This window comes from Lissotriton vulgaris, chromosome 5 (assembly GCF_964263255.1).
Source record: "Lissotriton vulgaris chromosome 5, aLisVul1.2, whole genome shotgun sequence".
In the NCBI taxonomy this organism is placed as follows: Eukaryota; Metazoa; Chordata; class Amphibia; order Caudata; family Salamandridae; genus Lissotriton; species Lissotriton vulgaris.
In genome coordinates this window covers 1,172,696,527-1,172,712,947 of record NC_141693.1, presented here as the reverse complement: position 1 = coordinate 1,172,712,947, position 16,421 = coordinate 1,172,696,527, and the positions used below count along the sequence as shown (strand labels likewise).

Here is a 16,421-nt window from a genome sequence, read left to right as displayed (position 1 = left end):
CTCAGCACAACCACAGCATCACTCAGCGCAAACAAAGCATCACTCAGCGCCACCACAGCATCACTCAGCACCACCACAGCATCACTCAGCACTACGACAGCATCACTCAGCACCACCACAGCATCACTGGTTCAAATATGTTCTCTCAATGTTTCAAGCTTTATTACAAATGTCACAAAAAGATGTTAATATTTCACTTCTGTTCTTGGACTTTCGTCACAAAAAAATACACTGACCATAATCTTCAAAAACGTTATTTCCAAAAGTTTAAAATATTGCCATTATAAATTACAATCAATTCTATTTAAGTATTAATTATTTAAAAAATTAAAAGGCATTGTTATTTGTAATATCACTACATCCAAGTCACGTAAATACAAAACATGTTGCATTACATATGCTATAGGTGTCACATTTGCGAAAGTTATAACTATTGGCATTGTAAATTACAAAGCTATTTATTTAGCTATTTTCAAAAACAACACTTAAATAAAAAAAATTGTCATTTGCAAGACCAATAGCTCAAACTTTCCTAATGCGAGACCTATTGCATTGCAAATGCTTGTTAGGTCTCAGCAGCGAGACCTATTGCTGTTGAAATGCCTCCCAAGGGAGATAGACCGGGGCACGCACAGATTGTGGTCTGTGGACGTGCTTCTAAAGAGTCGCGCTTGCGCAGACGCGCTTCCACATACACACACAGCCCGCTTTCACTTAGCTAGTATGCACCAACGGCGCGCGCACACACACACAGCCACCCCCCCTTCCTTGAACACACACACGCACGCACACATACACACACAGTGCCCCCGCCCCACTCACCGCATCGGCGGCCGCCGCCACTTCTGACTTCTGCAACCATCGCGGGGCTCTCCCTCGGGCATGGAAGCCCCGCGTCAGTTTTGCTTCTCTGGGCCAGCCACTCAGTGGCGCGGGCTTCCCATAGAAAACGGAAGTCCCGCCCCACGACAGTCTTAACGCACCCGAACGTCCGGCTGCACATCCCGACATCAGCTGCGCTGTGGCCAAAAGGTAAGTTTACTGAGCCAAGAAATCGGTTTTATTTTGTTGGAGACAGGGGGAAGTGTAGAACCACCTCGTTTTGAAGTATTCGCTCTTCTGGTGCAACCCCACTAGTTTTTTGGATTTCCGTGCTTTTTAGTGGAGCTGCGCGGAATGTGGTTCAAATAAAGCAGATGGCTCTTTTACAGGCGGAGATCTTCCCATGCATGGCAAGACACGCCAAACCCTTTGCATGGCACATTAATTTGGAGTGTTAACGTGTCTTTCACATTTGAAGTCGCCATATGAAGCTGGTGCGCACCCGCCTGTCGGCTGTCAGGGTTCAGCTGCTTTGAGAAGTTTTTAGTGACTGCATGATGGATTTTGATTGTTTAACGCCTCTTTAACGTTTAACACTGACTTTGCCTTTCAAGACCAGCACCGTGATTTTTTTTACTCTGGGGGAACTGTCTGGGTTTTTTTTTTCTCATCCTGAAATTTAATTCGGAATCTTTTTTTTTTTTTTTTTAACAGTTAAGCCCAGCTAAATCTATGAAATATTGAAATAATAATAATTGTTAAATTGTGTTAGCATAATTTATGGCTTTTAGCATTTCTTTAATGTGGCGTTACTGTCCTCTGTCAGTGTGATGGTGTTGGACTGCCACTCATTTTCAGGATTAGTGAGTAAGTAATGGCTTGGTTGGTCTGGCACCTACAGGTGATCTTAGTTATAATTTTACTAAATTCTCTTGCCCTAACGCTGGGGTCCTCTCCCACTGGTTTTAGAAGAACTGCTATATCCTGATAACATTGAATATCCTTCTAGGTGAATCCTAATGCATAGATCAAAACTCGTATATTACAACTAAAGGTTAGTTTTTCTGCCTCCAACTCCCATCCTCAAATTTTAAGTCCGATGGGCAAAGTTGCAACGTGGGCTGTTGAATCTCTGTCTGGTTGTGTTTTTTTTTTTTTGCTTGGCTGAGAACATCAGGCAACAAATACAATGAAGGGATCGCATTAACCACTGTTAGCCCCTGTACCATTCTTTCTGGGTGCACAAAGTCAATTCGATGAGTTCTACAGCAAAGACTCACACACCCTCTCAGTCTCACACACCCTCTCAGTCTCACACACCCACACCCCCTCAGCCACCCTCACTTTCACACCCCCTCACTCACACACCCTCACACCCTCACCTTCACACACCCTCACCCTCACATACCGTCACCCCCACTCACCCTCACACCCCACTCACCCTCACACCCCTCCCACCCCCTCACCCTCACACACCCTCACACACACACTCACACCCTCACAACCCATCACCCTCACACCCCCTCACCCTCATCCACCCTCACTCACCCTCTCACTCACCCTCTTACCCTCAGTCACCCTCTTACCCTCACTCACCCTCTCACCCTCACTCACCCTCACTTACCCGCTATCTGTCTATCGCCCTCACTCTATCTGTCTATCGCCCTCACTCTATCACTCAGCATCACTCGTCCTCACCACAACATCACTCAGCGCCACCACAGCATCAATCTGTGCAACCATTCAACAACAACTGGTTCAAATATGTTCTCTCAATGTTTCAAACTTTATTACAAATGTCACAAAAAGATGTTAATATTTCACTTCTGTTCTTGGATTTTCGCCACAATAAAATACACTGAACATAATCTTCACAAAAGTTATTTACAAAAGATTAAGCTATTACCATTATAAATTAGAATAACTTTTATTTAAGTATTAATTATTTTAAAAAATTAAAAGCCATTGTTATTTGTAATATCAATACTTCTAAGTCACGTAAATACAACACATATTGCATTACAAATGCTATAGGTGTCACATTTGCAAAAGTTAAAACTATTGGCATTGTAAATGACAAAGCTATTAATTTCGCTATTTTCAAAACCAACACATAAATAAAAAAATTTTCATTTACAATACCAATAGTTCAAACTTTCCTAATGCGAGATCGATTGCATTGCAAATGCTTGAATTTTTTTATTTCTAATCCTTCATTTGTGTGTGTGGGGCGCTGTGTGTGTGTGTGTCGGGGGCTCTGTGTGTGTGTGTTTGGCTCTGTGTGTGTGTGTGGGGGGGGGGGGGCTCTCTCTTTCTGTGTCTGGCTCTCTGTGTGTGAGTGTGTGTGTGGGGCTATGTGTGTGTGTGTGTGTGTGTGTGGGGCTCTGTGTGTGTGTGGCTTTCTGTGTCCGCGAATACTCTCTACTACTCTCTAATGCTCACCTATTGCCATTGTAATGCCAATAGCTCTACCTTTAATAATGCCGAGACCATTGCATTGTAAATGCTTGTTTCAACTTGAATACGCTTTTTCCGTCACCCAGTTTAACATCGCTCCTAAGAACGGATGAGCCTACTGTAGTTCAAGATGGGCCTTTTTGGAGTTTGCTGTGAACCCCAGCCTCTGTAGCAGCAACACTGCTGCTTGAGGGTGTGCTAGGCATTGCTGTTGGCTGATTGCAGCACCTTGAATTGGCAGTGGTGGCCATTTACCACAAACCTTATATAGCAGTGATGTTCTGGATGACTGAGAATGTGCCAAGTAGAGGGATGACAACATGCAGGGTTGTCATTAGGAAGTGTTCCAACAGCATGTAGTAGCTGTGAAGACTGAGATCAAGTATAGGCAACAAGAATGTCCTTCTTTGGAAATTATGCCAACAATGTGGTATGTTTGTGGTGCGGTGTGACCTCAAACAGTACCCCTGCTGCACCATGGAGAGGACCCACATGCCTGAGGTTATTTTCTCTCATTGTGAAATAAAATACTGAATCCTTCTTTGGACTGGTGCTGTGTGACTAGGGGAAATCGCCACAAAGCCACAGCTTAGAGGTGGAGACGTCCCTACTGGAGCAGCCACTATCTTTGCCTCAGTCGTTGCCTTTGAATCTTCCTCTCTAAATGGACTTTTGACCTTGAGACTCCTGATGGGAGTGATAAGGCTGGTAATCTGAGGACTGTAGTGGTGTGCCGGTCTTGGCCCTTCCGATTGATGGCAAAACACAGACTATGCAGTCTTGTTCTGGAGCACTCCAATGGCCTTGGCGGTTCAGTATCCTTCTTGACCTTCCCCAAAATGAACATAACATGTGTATTTGTAAAGCGCACGTTCACCCGTAGGTATCTTGGAGCTGAATAACCGACGTTTATTGTGACCCAACTTAATGGTACTCATTTTATCGACCTCAGATGGATGAAAGGCTGAGTGGAACCCCCAGGATTTGAATCTGTGACAACGAGGTTGAATAAATGTTACCTATCGAAAGGCACATTTATGAGATGCTGCTGCATAACAGGACAGAACTTGGATACCCTAAACCACGTCTGCCTTCATAGTATCACACAGGTATTGACTTCTTTGGAAACAGCTGCTGCACTCAGGGTACACTTGATGTTAGCATTGGAGATGGTATTGCCCTCCTGCACCAACATCTACCATGCGCCTTGCAGGCTTCCAGAAAATGCCTGACCAGTTCCTCCATCTCCTCTTTGCTATCGAACCCACCAAGATGGCAACATGCCACCATGTTGCAGCCCTAACTGCCAAACGTTACCCAGAAGCATTGATGTTCCTGCTCTCCTTGTCTGGATGTGGTGTGTCCCCGGTGTCCTGTGCAAATGCTCTCTTCAGAGCCACTAGAGAATCAGGAGGCACATGACCCCTGATGAATATGGGGTTACCCCATATTTATTCTAGGGGTGACAACCCTGGTCTTTACTGGCTCTTTGAAGTTCTCAGGCACACACCTACCCATGCTTCGAAGCATGGGCAGGAAATGGACAAAGAAATCTATGTTGGACAGTGTGTCTATGAGGAGGTCCCCCTCTTCCTCTACCAACTGACATTTGAACTGATGGTGTGCAGCAGCCATTGAATGATATACTGCAAAGGCTAAGGGTAGGGTAATGGCTAAGGGTAAGGCTCCAAGCCAGGATGATTCTGAGAATCAGCCCATGGGTCATCCTCCTCATTTGATGACAGTGGTTGGTCATAAGGGTCTTCAATGTCATTCTGATCGCTAGGTCAGAGACAAACAATGTGTCGGGTGTCCTCTCTGGTGAGCGCAAACTCTGATCTGACTGTGGTGGGAAGGGCCTTGTACTGGGAAGTGGAGGTTGAGGCTTTGGTGTGTGAGGCTGTGGTGACTGAGACCCTAGATAGAGCATAGTAGTTTGGGTTCCTACCTTTAGGGTATCCCTCAGGTTCTCCAGAGATTGCCTCCTGAAAATCAGCCTTCTTTTCTTCAAGGGATTGGTGCATGGCTCCTGTGGTCTGATAAGGCAAACCAGGATCTTTTTAACAATGGTAGGATGTAGTGCTTTCCCTCTTTTACAACTGCCATTTTGGACAGCTCTATGAGCACAACAGGCTCGATTAACAGTGAGTAGAAGTCAAGGGTTTTTTGCCATTGACTTCCGAGCAGATTTTGCCACTGTGGGTGTTGGCTCATACCTTGGAACTTGGCTCCAGTCTTTTTGCTGAAGGTTCCGGCCACTGGCTCAAAGCCTTTCTGGAGACAAGGTGTTTTGGAGACCGCAACCAGAGCCGAAAGTCGGAGCCTCTCTCACTGTGTCTTAGACCTTGATACCCAAATCCCACGGGAGCCGTGCTTAGAGTCGGTAAGTGGGTATTTTCTAAGGCAAATACCAAAGGGTCCGTCATCTGGTGCAGGAAGTGGTCTCAGTGTGTTTGGGGTGGTCTTTGCTCTCGGTGCAGCTTTCAACCAACTGTTCTTCCTCCCCCACATTAAACGTATTTTGAGGAGATGGTGCTGGGGCCTATCCTGGTGCCACTCCAGAGGGTCCCTCTTTAAATCCTGTTCATCAAGACCCTCTGAGTCAAAGAGTGGCTACGGCAAGTCCTGTTGCTGCATTTTGTAATGTGCCCTGCAATGCTCCCTCCTGTACCCGATTGTCTTTTTGTTCTTGAACGTTTTGCTGGCAGAACAAGAGGATTCCTCATGGTCTCAAGGAAAGCAGAATGTATATACTTGATGATAGTCAGAACACAGGAATTTCACATTACAGTTCAAATAGAACTGGAAGGTCTCCTTCACCCACCATTTCCACATTCGTTCTCAAATAAACTGGTGCATGGCAGATCCCTCTGATCCCAGTCAAATCCGTAGTTCTGAACGGTGAAGATGAATTCTATGATGTTCTTCTCCAGAGGTTTCAATGTCTGGCATTGAACAGTATCCACTTGCTGCTCAGCAACCCTGGAGCTCGAGAAGACAGATCTGAACCCGATGCCAGAAAAAACTGTCTAAAGTGAAGTCTCTGCCCTGATGCATTATGGGCTAAGGGAGGCATCATCGGACATTGTGCCCAAAGACTTCTTAGTACAAAAAACAATTTACAAAAATCTGCTCCCAACACTATCTGGCTGGAGTGTGCAGAGCATGTGAAATACAACAGTACATCGTACTGACAAGTTATTATTATTTGAATAAGTCAGAACTCTAAGCAGGATCACTGACCTATGAAACATTTTTATAACATACTGGGCTAGGTATTCGTTAAACAGTGGCTTGTTTATTAATAATGTACTTTGAAAAGCCCCTATTCCATTTGTCAAACTAAACTCATCTACGTTTTAATTTGCCAATTTATACTTATCACGATCTCCTTTGACACACTAGATGCACAAAGCCAAGTGAGATGGTTATTGACAGAATATATGTAACCCACCTGCTTCTTATATATTTTCTGCTCCTCTTCAAAATGGGCACGAAAGAAAGCTGCTGTTTCCTTCTCACCTGGAGGACAGAGGGAACAAAGAAGGAAACGTTACTCACTTGTAATCCTAATTATTCATTACAGATATCTTCTTCAATAAATTCATACACATTAAACATCTTCATCCCTTTGAAAGATCCCAGACACACTTATTTCAAGGAAAACATTCTCTATTATGAATACATATAATATTTTAACACTGCCTATTACAATATATCTCCTACTTTTTGTTTATAGAAAACTCAAACAGAAAGAAAAAGAAACTACCAAATAGGCATTACAATTATAATTTGATCTTTTAAAAATAAAAATACAGGTCATGTAATTAGGTAGGCATCAGTTCCATTAAGCAGTATATTACATTGTCACGTTAGGCTACCCCAGCATCCCAGAAAGTGCTGCAGTCTAAGCTAGCCTCAATTCACTTGGACAGGGCACATGGGGGAAAGAACGCCATCAGTATTTCATTAACTCTCTCCTACTAAAACAAGGGGAAAAGTTGGTTGTTTATGGGTTTTATAAAAATCTATATTAAGAAACCTTTCCATCTCCTTCATTAGGTTTGTTCAATTTTCAAAATCACTGTTTAGACTAGCAATCTCATCCCTGGGTCAGGAAAGGTATGACTACAACAACTATAAAGAAAGGTAAAAAGCACATCATAGATCCAGTTATATAAGATCCCTTAATAGACATGAATTATTTAAACTTAGTTCTGAAGGAGGATCAAGGTGAACTTCTACCTGCACATTCAGAGATATCAATCTACTAGCTGTAATACAAGAGAGATTTCATCCATGCACTCATGTAGATGACACTATATAAAGTCCTTCTCTCATTTTTTTAAACAGAGGGAAAAAATCGCTATGTACAAAACAATACCGATTTATTCAGCCCAGAAGATATAAGTTGGAAAGCATCCACTTGAGTATATGTTCATGTGGTTCACTATCAGCAACTATTTACATGTTTGTGGATCTTCTTTACAAAACCCACGATCAAGGTGGTAATGCCAAAATGTGTTGGGTTGTTTCCGATGCCTCACCTGTAAATCACTGCAATAAATAGGTCTATATGTAAACCCTGGAGTGCACGCTCTTCCGTTTTATCGGCTGGAGTGCTGCTCAGAAAACATACATGCCCTCACACCACAGTGCACACAGTTCCCGCACGGGCTAGGAGGCTTCTGAGAAGGTATTGGTGTGCGATATATAAATGACACAGTGGCATTTCGCTAATAACTCTGGTACCATTTTACAAATCTTCATGAAACTTTAAAAAAATCAACTTCAACGCCTTCCTGCAAAGTTTTGTTGTGATCCTTCAACCGGGGCCAAATAAAAAGGGAGGGGGTACCAAAACGTTGATATCCAGTGTTAATTCCCACAGGACATACAAAATGTTGGGAAGCAATAAAGAAGAAATGGTTGATCTGAATTTCACCAAATTTGGCTGAAAGTTAGAACTTTACTCAAAAATGTTTTTTCTGGTGGAAATTCGCTCAACTCTTTTTAAGAAATTTGCATTTAAAGAAGTACTCGGGTGGTCATGGAGGCTTACAAAAATAGGCCTATCTGGAAATATGCTCTGATTGGCACCTTTAACCCCTTCACTGCGGCGGCTATTCTGCCGCAGTGCTAAGGGGGTGTGGGGGCCACGCGGCGGTCCCGTGCTCGTGACGGAACCGCTCCGTCACGCACGCGGGTGAGCTGTGCTTGTGACGTAACGGTTCCGTCACGGCCCCGCCCGTTCAATAGAACGTGCCGCGCAGGCGCGGCGAGCGGGCCGTGTCGGAACCGCTCTGTCACCAGCACAGCCCACCCGAGGCTCGTGACGGAACGGTTCCGTCACGAGCATGGGAGGGGTTAAAGCACACTAGTCAATCCTTATTGACTGTCCACAACCTGAACAATAGGTTGTGGTAGCCACAACCTGAACAGGCTAGGAAGCAGGACTCGGGTACATGGACAGTACATACTTATAATGCATTAAAAAATAATAAAGGGGCAGGGTGAACACACCCTGATCTCAAGGGGAATATGGAAGGGTCCCAAAAGGACACCCCCTAGATTGACTAGCCACAACATGGGCCATGTGTTGTGGAAGGCACTACAGAACTCGGGGGACAAAATCCCCCCCTTTGAGGTGCACTGTGTTGAAAGCCTGTTTTGATGGTTCACAAGAAGGAACACATATGAAGGGTGATAATAGGTTTTAGTCACAATATAAATCATTTACTGGCGGTAGAGTACACGTTTTAGGAATTGTGATGTATTCTAAGGGGATTTTACCCAGTTACAAATTCAAATCCTCTGCTGGAAATAGATGAACCATGTTTTGGAGGTTTTCTCATGAAGGTTATGAAAGGTGCTCCAGAAGCTAAAATAAGAGTACACTTTCTATAAATTCACACTATCATTCTTAGCCATGTGACAAAGTCCGAGTAAAATATATACTTCCAACAGAAGCAGCAGCCTGTCAGATGATTTCCTATAGTTCTAATGCAGCCTCCAACAGTGTTCTAATGAACAAGTAGAGCAGTAACATTATGTTTTTATGATAGAAGTGTGACACACCTGAATCCATATTGTTTAACTCAAAGCTGTAAAGTTTAAAGATATCCTTTAGAAATAAACATAATGATGGGGGTTTGTGTTGCCATAGAAATCATGATTAGTGCGCTAGAATGCTAAAAGGAGGACAAGCAGGTGGCAGTGGCGGCACAACAGACCGCAGGAGGAATGTAGCAAGGGGACACACACGGACAACAGAGGGAAGGACTGGGGCAGCAAACTGACCACAGAGGGAAGATTGGCTTGGGCGGTGGCAGCTCAATGGATCTCTGAGGCCAGAAGAGAGGAGGCAGAGGCTTGCATACGGAAAAGAGAGGGCAGTGGGGGAAGGAGGCAGGGCAGCAAGTTACCCTGGAAGGCAGACCAGCACGAGCAGTAAGCTGACCACGAAGGGCAGGTAGGATGGGGCAAGCGCAGACAGACAGTGAACAGGCCAGAAGAGCAGTACAATGGACTACGGACAGCAGGAACGAGTAGGCTGTGGCATGCACAGAGAATGGGGAACATGGTGGATGGGGGCTGGGGGATCAACAGCAGGCTGACCATAGAGGGCAGGCTGGCATAGGCAGGAGGCTTATCAAACACAGAAGGTGGAAAGGGGGGGAGGGAGGGGGTGTGCAGGTGCACTATGATGGAGATCGGAGGGCAGGCGGGAGGGGGCTGTTGGCAGGAGTGGTGAGCTGACCACAGACGGCAGGCCAGCATAAGCAGTAGGCTGACCACAGTGGGTAGGAGGGAGGCGGCAGGTGCAACAGATTGTCCTTTTAAGAGCTGGCCAGCATTTGCAGGGGCAGCACAGCAGACCACAGAGGGAGGAGGCAGGGGCAGCACAGCAGACCACAGAGGGAGGGGGTAGGGACACTCACACAGAGAATGGAGGGCAGGGAGATGTGTGGCAGGGAAGCAAGCTGATCAAGTTGGGGAGGCCGGTAGGGGCAGCAAGATGACCACAGACAGGAGGCGGGAGTTGGCAGGGGCACGCAGATGGAGAATGAAGGGCCAAAGGGAGGGAGGCAGGGACAGCAAGCTAAAAGCACAAGTTACTACTTGTGTAACAATATATCTGTAAGAGACATTAGTTAGTGATAGATTCCTTACCTTAGAATATCCCCAGGGGGTCAGACTGGATCCGGAAAGTTTTGCTTAGCAGTACCCCAGCGCATCAGTAGGTGGGGTCCTGTGGCTCCGCGTCCGTCACTGGCGTCGTAGCGCCCAGATGACGTCACTGAGACTACTTAGGCGCCACCCATGCGCTCTGACGTCAGTTCTGTACACGACTTTCCGCGCCAGGAATGCAGAGCCATGCAAGATACTGACCATTGGTGCATAAAACTAGGGCCCTGAAAGGGATGACCTTAACCCTAGTAATCAGTTCGCAGAACAGGGAGGATGGGTGGGGCGGTAATGAATCTATAACTAACTAATGTCTCTTACAGATATATCATTACACAAGTAGTAACTTGTGCATCTGAAAGAGACACGTTAGTGAAAGATTCCTTACCTTAGAATAGATACCCCGGCAATACCAACCCCGGTGGAGGGTCTGCAAACAAGATTACACCAGAAAGTCACGGAGCACAGACCGGCCAAATAAGCCGCCCCTCCGGACTTGACTGTCAAGGCAGTAGTGCTTGGTAAACGTGTGCAGCGAGACCCCCGTAGCTGCCTGACAAATGTCCTGCAAGGGAAAGCCGCGTCCAAAGGCAGTAGTGGCTGCAGATGCCCTGGTGGAATGGGCCCGCAACCCTACAGGAGGCTCCTTCTTAGCCAACAAATAACAGACCTTGATGCAGAGAACGAACCACCGAGAGATGGTCCGCTAGTGCACAGCCCGACCTTTTTAGGAGCCCACGCAGCCAACAAAGAGCTGGTCATCCACCCAGAACTGAACCCAGATAGAAGGAAGCGCACGTTTTGGGTCCAGGCGGTGGAGCCTCTCCTCCTCTCTGGAAGGATGCGGAGGAGGAAAGAAGGTGGGAAAAAGTGATGGTCTGCCCGATGTGGAAGGGCGTGACAACTTTTGGCAAGAAAGAAGGACGGGTCCTCAGAACCACCTTGTCCGGATGAAAAGAAAGGAAAGGAGGTTTAGAAGAAAGTGCCTGGAGCTCACTCACTCTTCTGGCAGAGGTGATAGCTACCAGGAAAGCTGTCTTAAGAGAGTCGAAGACACAAAACACAGTTATGTAGGGGCTTGAAGGAAGCGCACATTAGAAATGTCAAGACAAGGTTTAAGTTCTACTGAGGCATGATAAACGGCACCGGAAGGAACGTGTGCGTAATGCCTTTTAGAAAACGGTTCACAACCGGGGATCTAAAAAGAGAAGGATGATCAGGAAGCCGTAGAAAGGTGGAAATGGCTGAAAGATAACCTTTGATAGTGCCCAGAGCAGAGCCCTGCTGGGATAAATAAAGAAGGAACAAAAGAACCTCGGAAAGAGGGACAGAAAGGGGATCCACAGCCTTTGCTGTGCACCATGCCCCAAACGTGTTCCACCTGCAGGCGTACACCGTTTTTGTAGAGGGACGCTTGGCTGCCAGAATAACATCACAGACTTCGGGAGGAAGATCGAAAGGTGTCAACTGTCACAGCTCAATCTCCACGCATGGAGGTGGAGGCTGAACAGGTTCGGGTGGAGAACCGCCCCCTGCTGCTGCGACAGAAGATCCTCCCGAAGAGGCAGTCGGATCGGGGGATCGATGGCCATGCTGAGTAGCTCGGGATACCAGTATCTTTGTACCCATTCTGGAGCCACATGGATGACTTGCGCCCGGTCGCGCGTGACCTTCTTCAGCACTCTGGGCAAAAGTGGTATAGGCGGAAAGGAGTACAACAGACCGCAGCTCCACTCGTGACGAAAAGGGTCGCTGAGCGAGTGCCGCCTTGGAAATTCCAACGCGCAGAATTGATGTCATTGCGCATTCTCTTCAGTGGTGAATAGATCTAACCAAGGCTCTCCCCACTGCTGAAAGAGACCTTTCACCACGTCCGAGTTCAGATGCCAGTCGGGATCCATCAAGCACCAGCGGCTGAGTTCGTCCGCCCTGGCGTTCAGAGAACCTGCCATGTGTTGAACCACCAAGGTAATGCCTTAATGTTCCGGCCATGTCCAGAGGCGCAGAGCCTCCTGACATAGAGTCCAGGACCCCACCCCGCCGTGTTTGTTGCAATACCACATGGCGGTGGTGTTGTTCGTGAACAACTGCACTACGCTTCCCCGTACAGAGGGAAGGAATGCCTTCAGTGCAAGTCAGATCGCCCGCAGCTCCAAAAGTTTGATATGGAGCTGGGACTCTGACCAGAGGCCTCTGATCTCCGCCTCTCTCAAGAGGCCACCCCATCCCAAGAGGGACGCATCCGTCACCACTGTGTCCTCCGGTTGGGGAAGGGAGAGGGATCTGCCACTGACACAATCTCGATTCATGAGCCACCACTGCAACTGTTGAGCAGTAACCTCCGAGATCTGGACATGATCAGACAGGTTGCCCTGATGCTGCGCCCACTGGAACTTCAGGTCCCACTGCGGAGCCCGCATATGCCATCTGACATGTGTTGCTGCGCCCACTGGAACTTCAGGTCCCACTGCAGAGCCTGCATATGCCATCAGACATGTGTCACCAGCAGGATGCAGGAGGCCATCAGGCCCAGGAGTCGTACGGTCATCCTGACTGAAACCCAGGATAGAGGCCGAAACAGCATTGAATCCAGAACCGCTCCGATGAAGGAGAGCTTCTGAGAGGGACTCAGGTGCGACTTCGGCACGTTGATGGAGAACTCCAGCAACTGCAGGAGGTCGGCCGTAGTCTGAAGGTGGCTGACGACTGCCTGGGGCAACGTCACTGTTGTGGAAATTGCCCTGCTCAATGAATCAGCTGTGTCCAAACCACACCTGATGGCAAACTTAGCTGCATCCTTACCCTCAGCAATCACTTGGGAAAGGATAGGGTGAGTGGTCAGGAAGGTGGGATCACCAGGCGCCAGGCGGTGATGACTGGTGACGTTTTTATCCACCGGAGCCCCCGTGGCCGGCCGCAACCACGTGCCCAAGAGGACTTCGGTAAGGGCCTCATTGAAGGAAGCAGCGGCTCTGACAATGTAGACGCTGTCGGGAGCACCTCTCTAAGGAGGTTGGTTTTGAGGGCCACTGTATGGAGGTCAGGGAGGTCGAGATTGAGAGCCTCCGCAGCCCACCGGAGCACCATGGTGTAGGGAGCATCCTCCTCCTTAGTAGGCGGAGGAGAGGCAAATCCCGGGTCAGAAAAGACATCAAGTTCGCCTGCGTCTTCCAGGTCGTCCACCGAATCTTGCTCGGAATCACACTGCCGGGCAAGTGGATCCTCGGACCCGTCCCTGTCGTCGTCCATCTCTGGTGTAGTGGAAGCCGGTCGCGGCGGCAGAGCCAGAGCCGGAGAAGGGACGTGCAGCATCGGGAACGGCGCCGAAAACGGCACCACCAGCCGGGTCCAGGCCGGAGCCGCTTCCCAATGCAGATTCCAGGCTGGAACAAAAGGATCCTGGAACTGGGGCAGGGGTGGGATAAATGGCACCCAATGTGGCGCCGGGGATGGAGCCGAGGGCAGCGCTAGAGACGGCAGCGCTTCACCTCCTGGCGCCGGGGCCGGAGCCAGCAGTGCAGGATCCTGTGGCGCTGGACCGGAGCCGGTGGGGGAGCCGCCAGGTCAACAAGATCTGGACATGGGACCGCGGGGCCCAAAGGAGCGCTGGCGGGAGCCTGGGGCTTAAAAAGGAGGTCCATGGCAGCAAGAAACTCTTGCACCTGTTCGGGAGTCGCTGACGGAGCCGGGTATGGCGGGTAGACAGAGGGACTCTCAGGCTCCCGAGGAGCCGCAGGGGCAGAACCCCTAACCCCCCTTGTCCACCTCCAAAGAGCGAAGGGGGGATGTCAGAGAGCGAACACGCTTCTTTGACTTCTTTTTATGGCGTTGCTTACCGGAATCCGAAGGCGAAGACTTGGAGCCCGAGGAACGACGGCACCAGTCCCGCGAGCGGGAACGGCCCCTGGACCCAGAGCGGAGGAGCGACGATTGCCGAACTTCCAGCAATTTCCGACGTCGCTCCCGCAAGGCCTTTGGGGCAATGGCTCGACAGTCCAGACAGGCCCAGGAGTCGTGATCTGTCTCCAGGCAGTAGAGGCACACATCATGGGGGTCCGTCATCGACATATTACGGCGGCATGTCCCACAAGACTTAAAGCCGGGCATCCCTACGTGCACTAGGAGAAAAAAGGGGGGAGACAAAGGTCTCAAAAAAGTAGTCAAATGACTAAGATACGTGCTCAATCCGGCTCTGCGCTTGCTAGCGCGGAAAAAGAAAAAACTAACGTCAGCGCGCATGGGTGGCGCCTAAGTACTCTCCGTAATGTCCCCTCGGGGCTACGACGCCAGTGACGGACGTGGAGCCGCAGGACACCACCTACTGACGTGCAGGGGTACTGCTAAGCAAAAATATCCAGATCCAGTCTGACGCCTGAGAATATTCTACGGTAAGGAATCTATCACCAACATGTCTCTTTCAGATATGGAGGTCAGGCCGGCATAGGCAGGGGAAGCAGAATGGACCATGGAGGGCTAGAGAGATGGAGGGGGAGCAGGGGCACACATACACACACGGGTAACGAAGGGCAACTGAGAAGGGGTTAAATAGCAAGCTGACCACAGAAGGCAGTCTGGCAGTGGCAGCTCCACAGACACCTGTGGGCAGAGAAAAAGGACAGGGGCATGTACACAGAGAATGAAGGGCAGACAGGTGGGCAGCAAGCGGACCACTGAGAGCAGACTGGCATGGCCAGCAGTAGCAAGATGACCACGAAGGGCAGGCAGGAGGGAGTAGGGTCACGCAGATGAAGAACAGAGGGCCAATGACTCCAAGGCTGACCTGGTCTGTATGTTTCGCAAGAAATCTGATTCCATTTGTTTGTCTGGAGGTGCATGTTGCAGCATCTCTATATGATTGTCACCATATTTGTGCCTTTGCCTGTTGCATAGTTAAAGGCAGCAAGCTGACTATTTATGGCAGGGCAGCATTGGAAGGGGTAGAGAAGCAGCAGGGGCATGTAAACTGATAACTGAGAGCAGGCAGGAAAGGTAGCAAGGTGACCAAACAGGACAGGCTGCTGTGGGATGGTGACTCCCAGGGGTTGCCTCGGCCAACCTCACTCAGTGCAGGGCCGAAGATCATGCACAGTTAGGTTGTTGGTTGAACTTGATTAAAAAAATTGAAATCCACTGTAAAACCAAACGTAAAGAGGCGTTATGGTTAGGCAAGCTAATATAATCTTCCTTTCACTAAAAAAAACCTCTGAAATTTACTGAAAAAACTCAACGGTTAAAGTGACGTTATAGGTAGGTGTTGAAATGGTTCAAAAATAATGTTTATAAACCAAAAGAAACACTGAAATTTGACAGCAATAACTCAGTGTACTAACTATAACTTGCACCCCCACTATGCACTACTTATGACCTCACATATTACACAACACATGACATGTTAAATGCCATACTCTGTTCCTGGGGATCACCCCCGCAACAGATGTACTCACTGCCCGTACAAACTCACCTTTACCAGCCTCGACAACCCTTCTCACTTGAACATGCACATGGCCCTAATTAACTGTAGATCCCTTCCCAAGCACTCACTGGAGATATATCACCTATTGGAAGACCATGATCTTAATATTCTCTTCCTTACGGAAACTTGGCTAGGACCGAACACGGACCCCGACATTGTTAACTCTCTACCCCAGGGCTTCCTTATCCATCATCTGGATCGCCCGAAGGGAATAGGCGGAGGTATCGCCATCATTTACAAAAACCACCTTTCTTGCTGTCTACTAGGCAGCCCTCTTCTAGACTGCGAAAACGCCATGTTTTCTATTCAGGTCTCACCATGTAAAGCCTTTTCGGGCTTCCTCATCTACCGCCCTCCGGGGCCTTTGGGTCAATTCTGTGAATCCCTCACGGAGCATACATTCACTCTAGCCGCTACCTACCCCGAATGTTTGATCCTAGGGGACCTGAATATCCACTTTGACAAAAAGGAAGCCAAAGTA

At 48.3% G+C, this 16,421-nt stretch overlaps 1 protein-coding gene across 1 annotated transcript in view; it reads right to left on the bottom strand.

The window, feature by feature from the left end:
- Positions 1 to 16,421, bottom strand: part of INPP5F (inositol polyphosphate-5-phosphatase F) — an 819,847-nt gene that overhangs the window by 71,953 nt on the left and 731,473 nt on the right. The window contains exon 10 of the mRNA XM_086919599.1: positions 6,734 to 6,801. Coding sequence (XP_086775725.1) covers positions 6,734 to 6,801 — 68 coding nt within the window. The remainder of the gene's footprint in view (positions 1 to 6,733; positions 6,802 to 16,421) is intronic.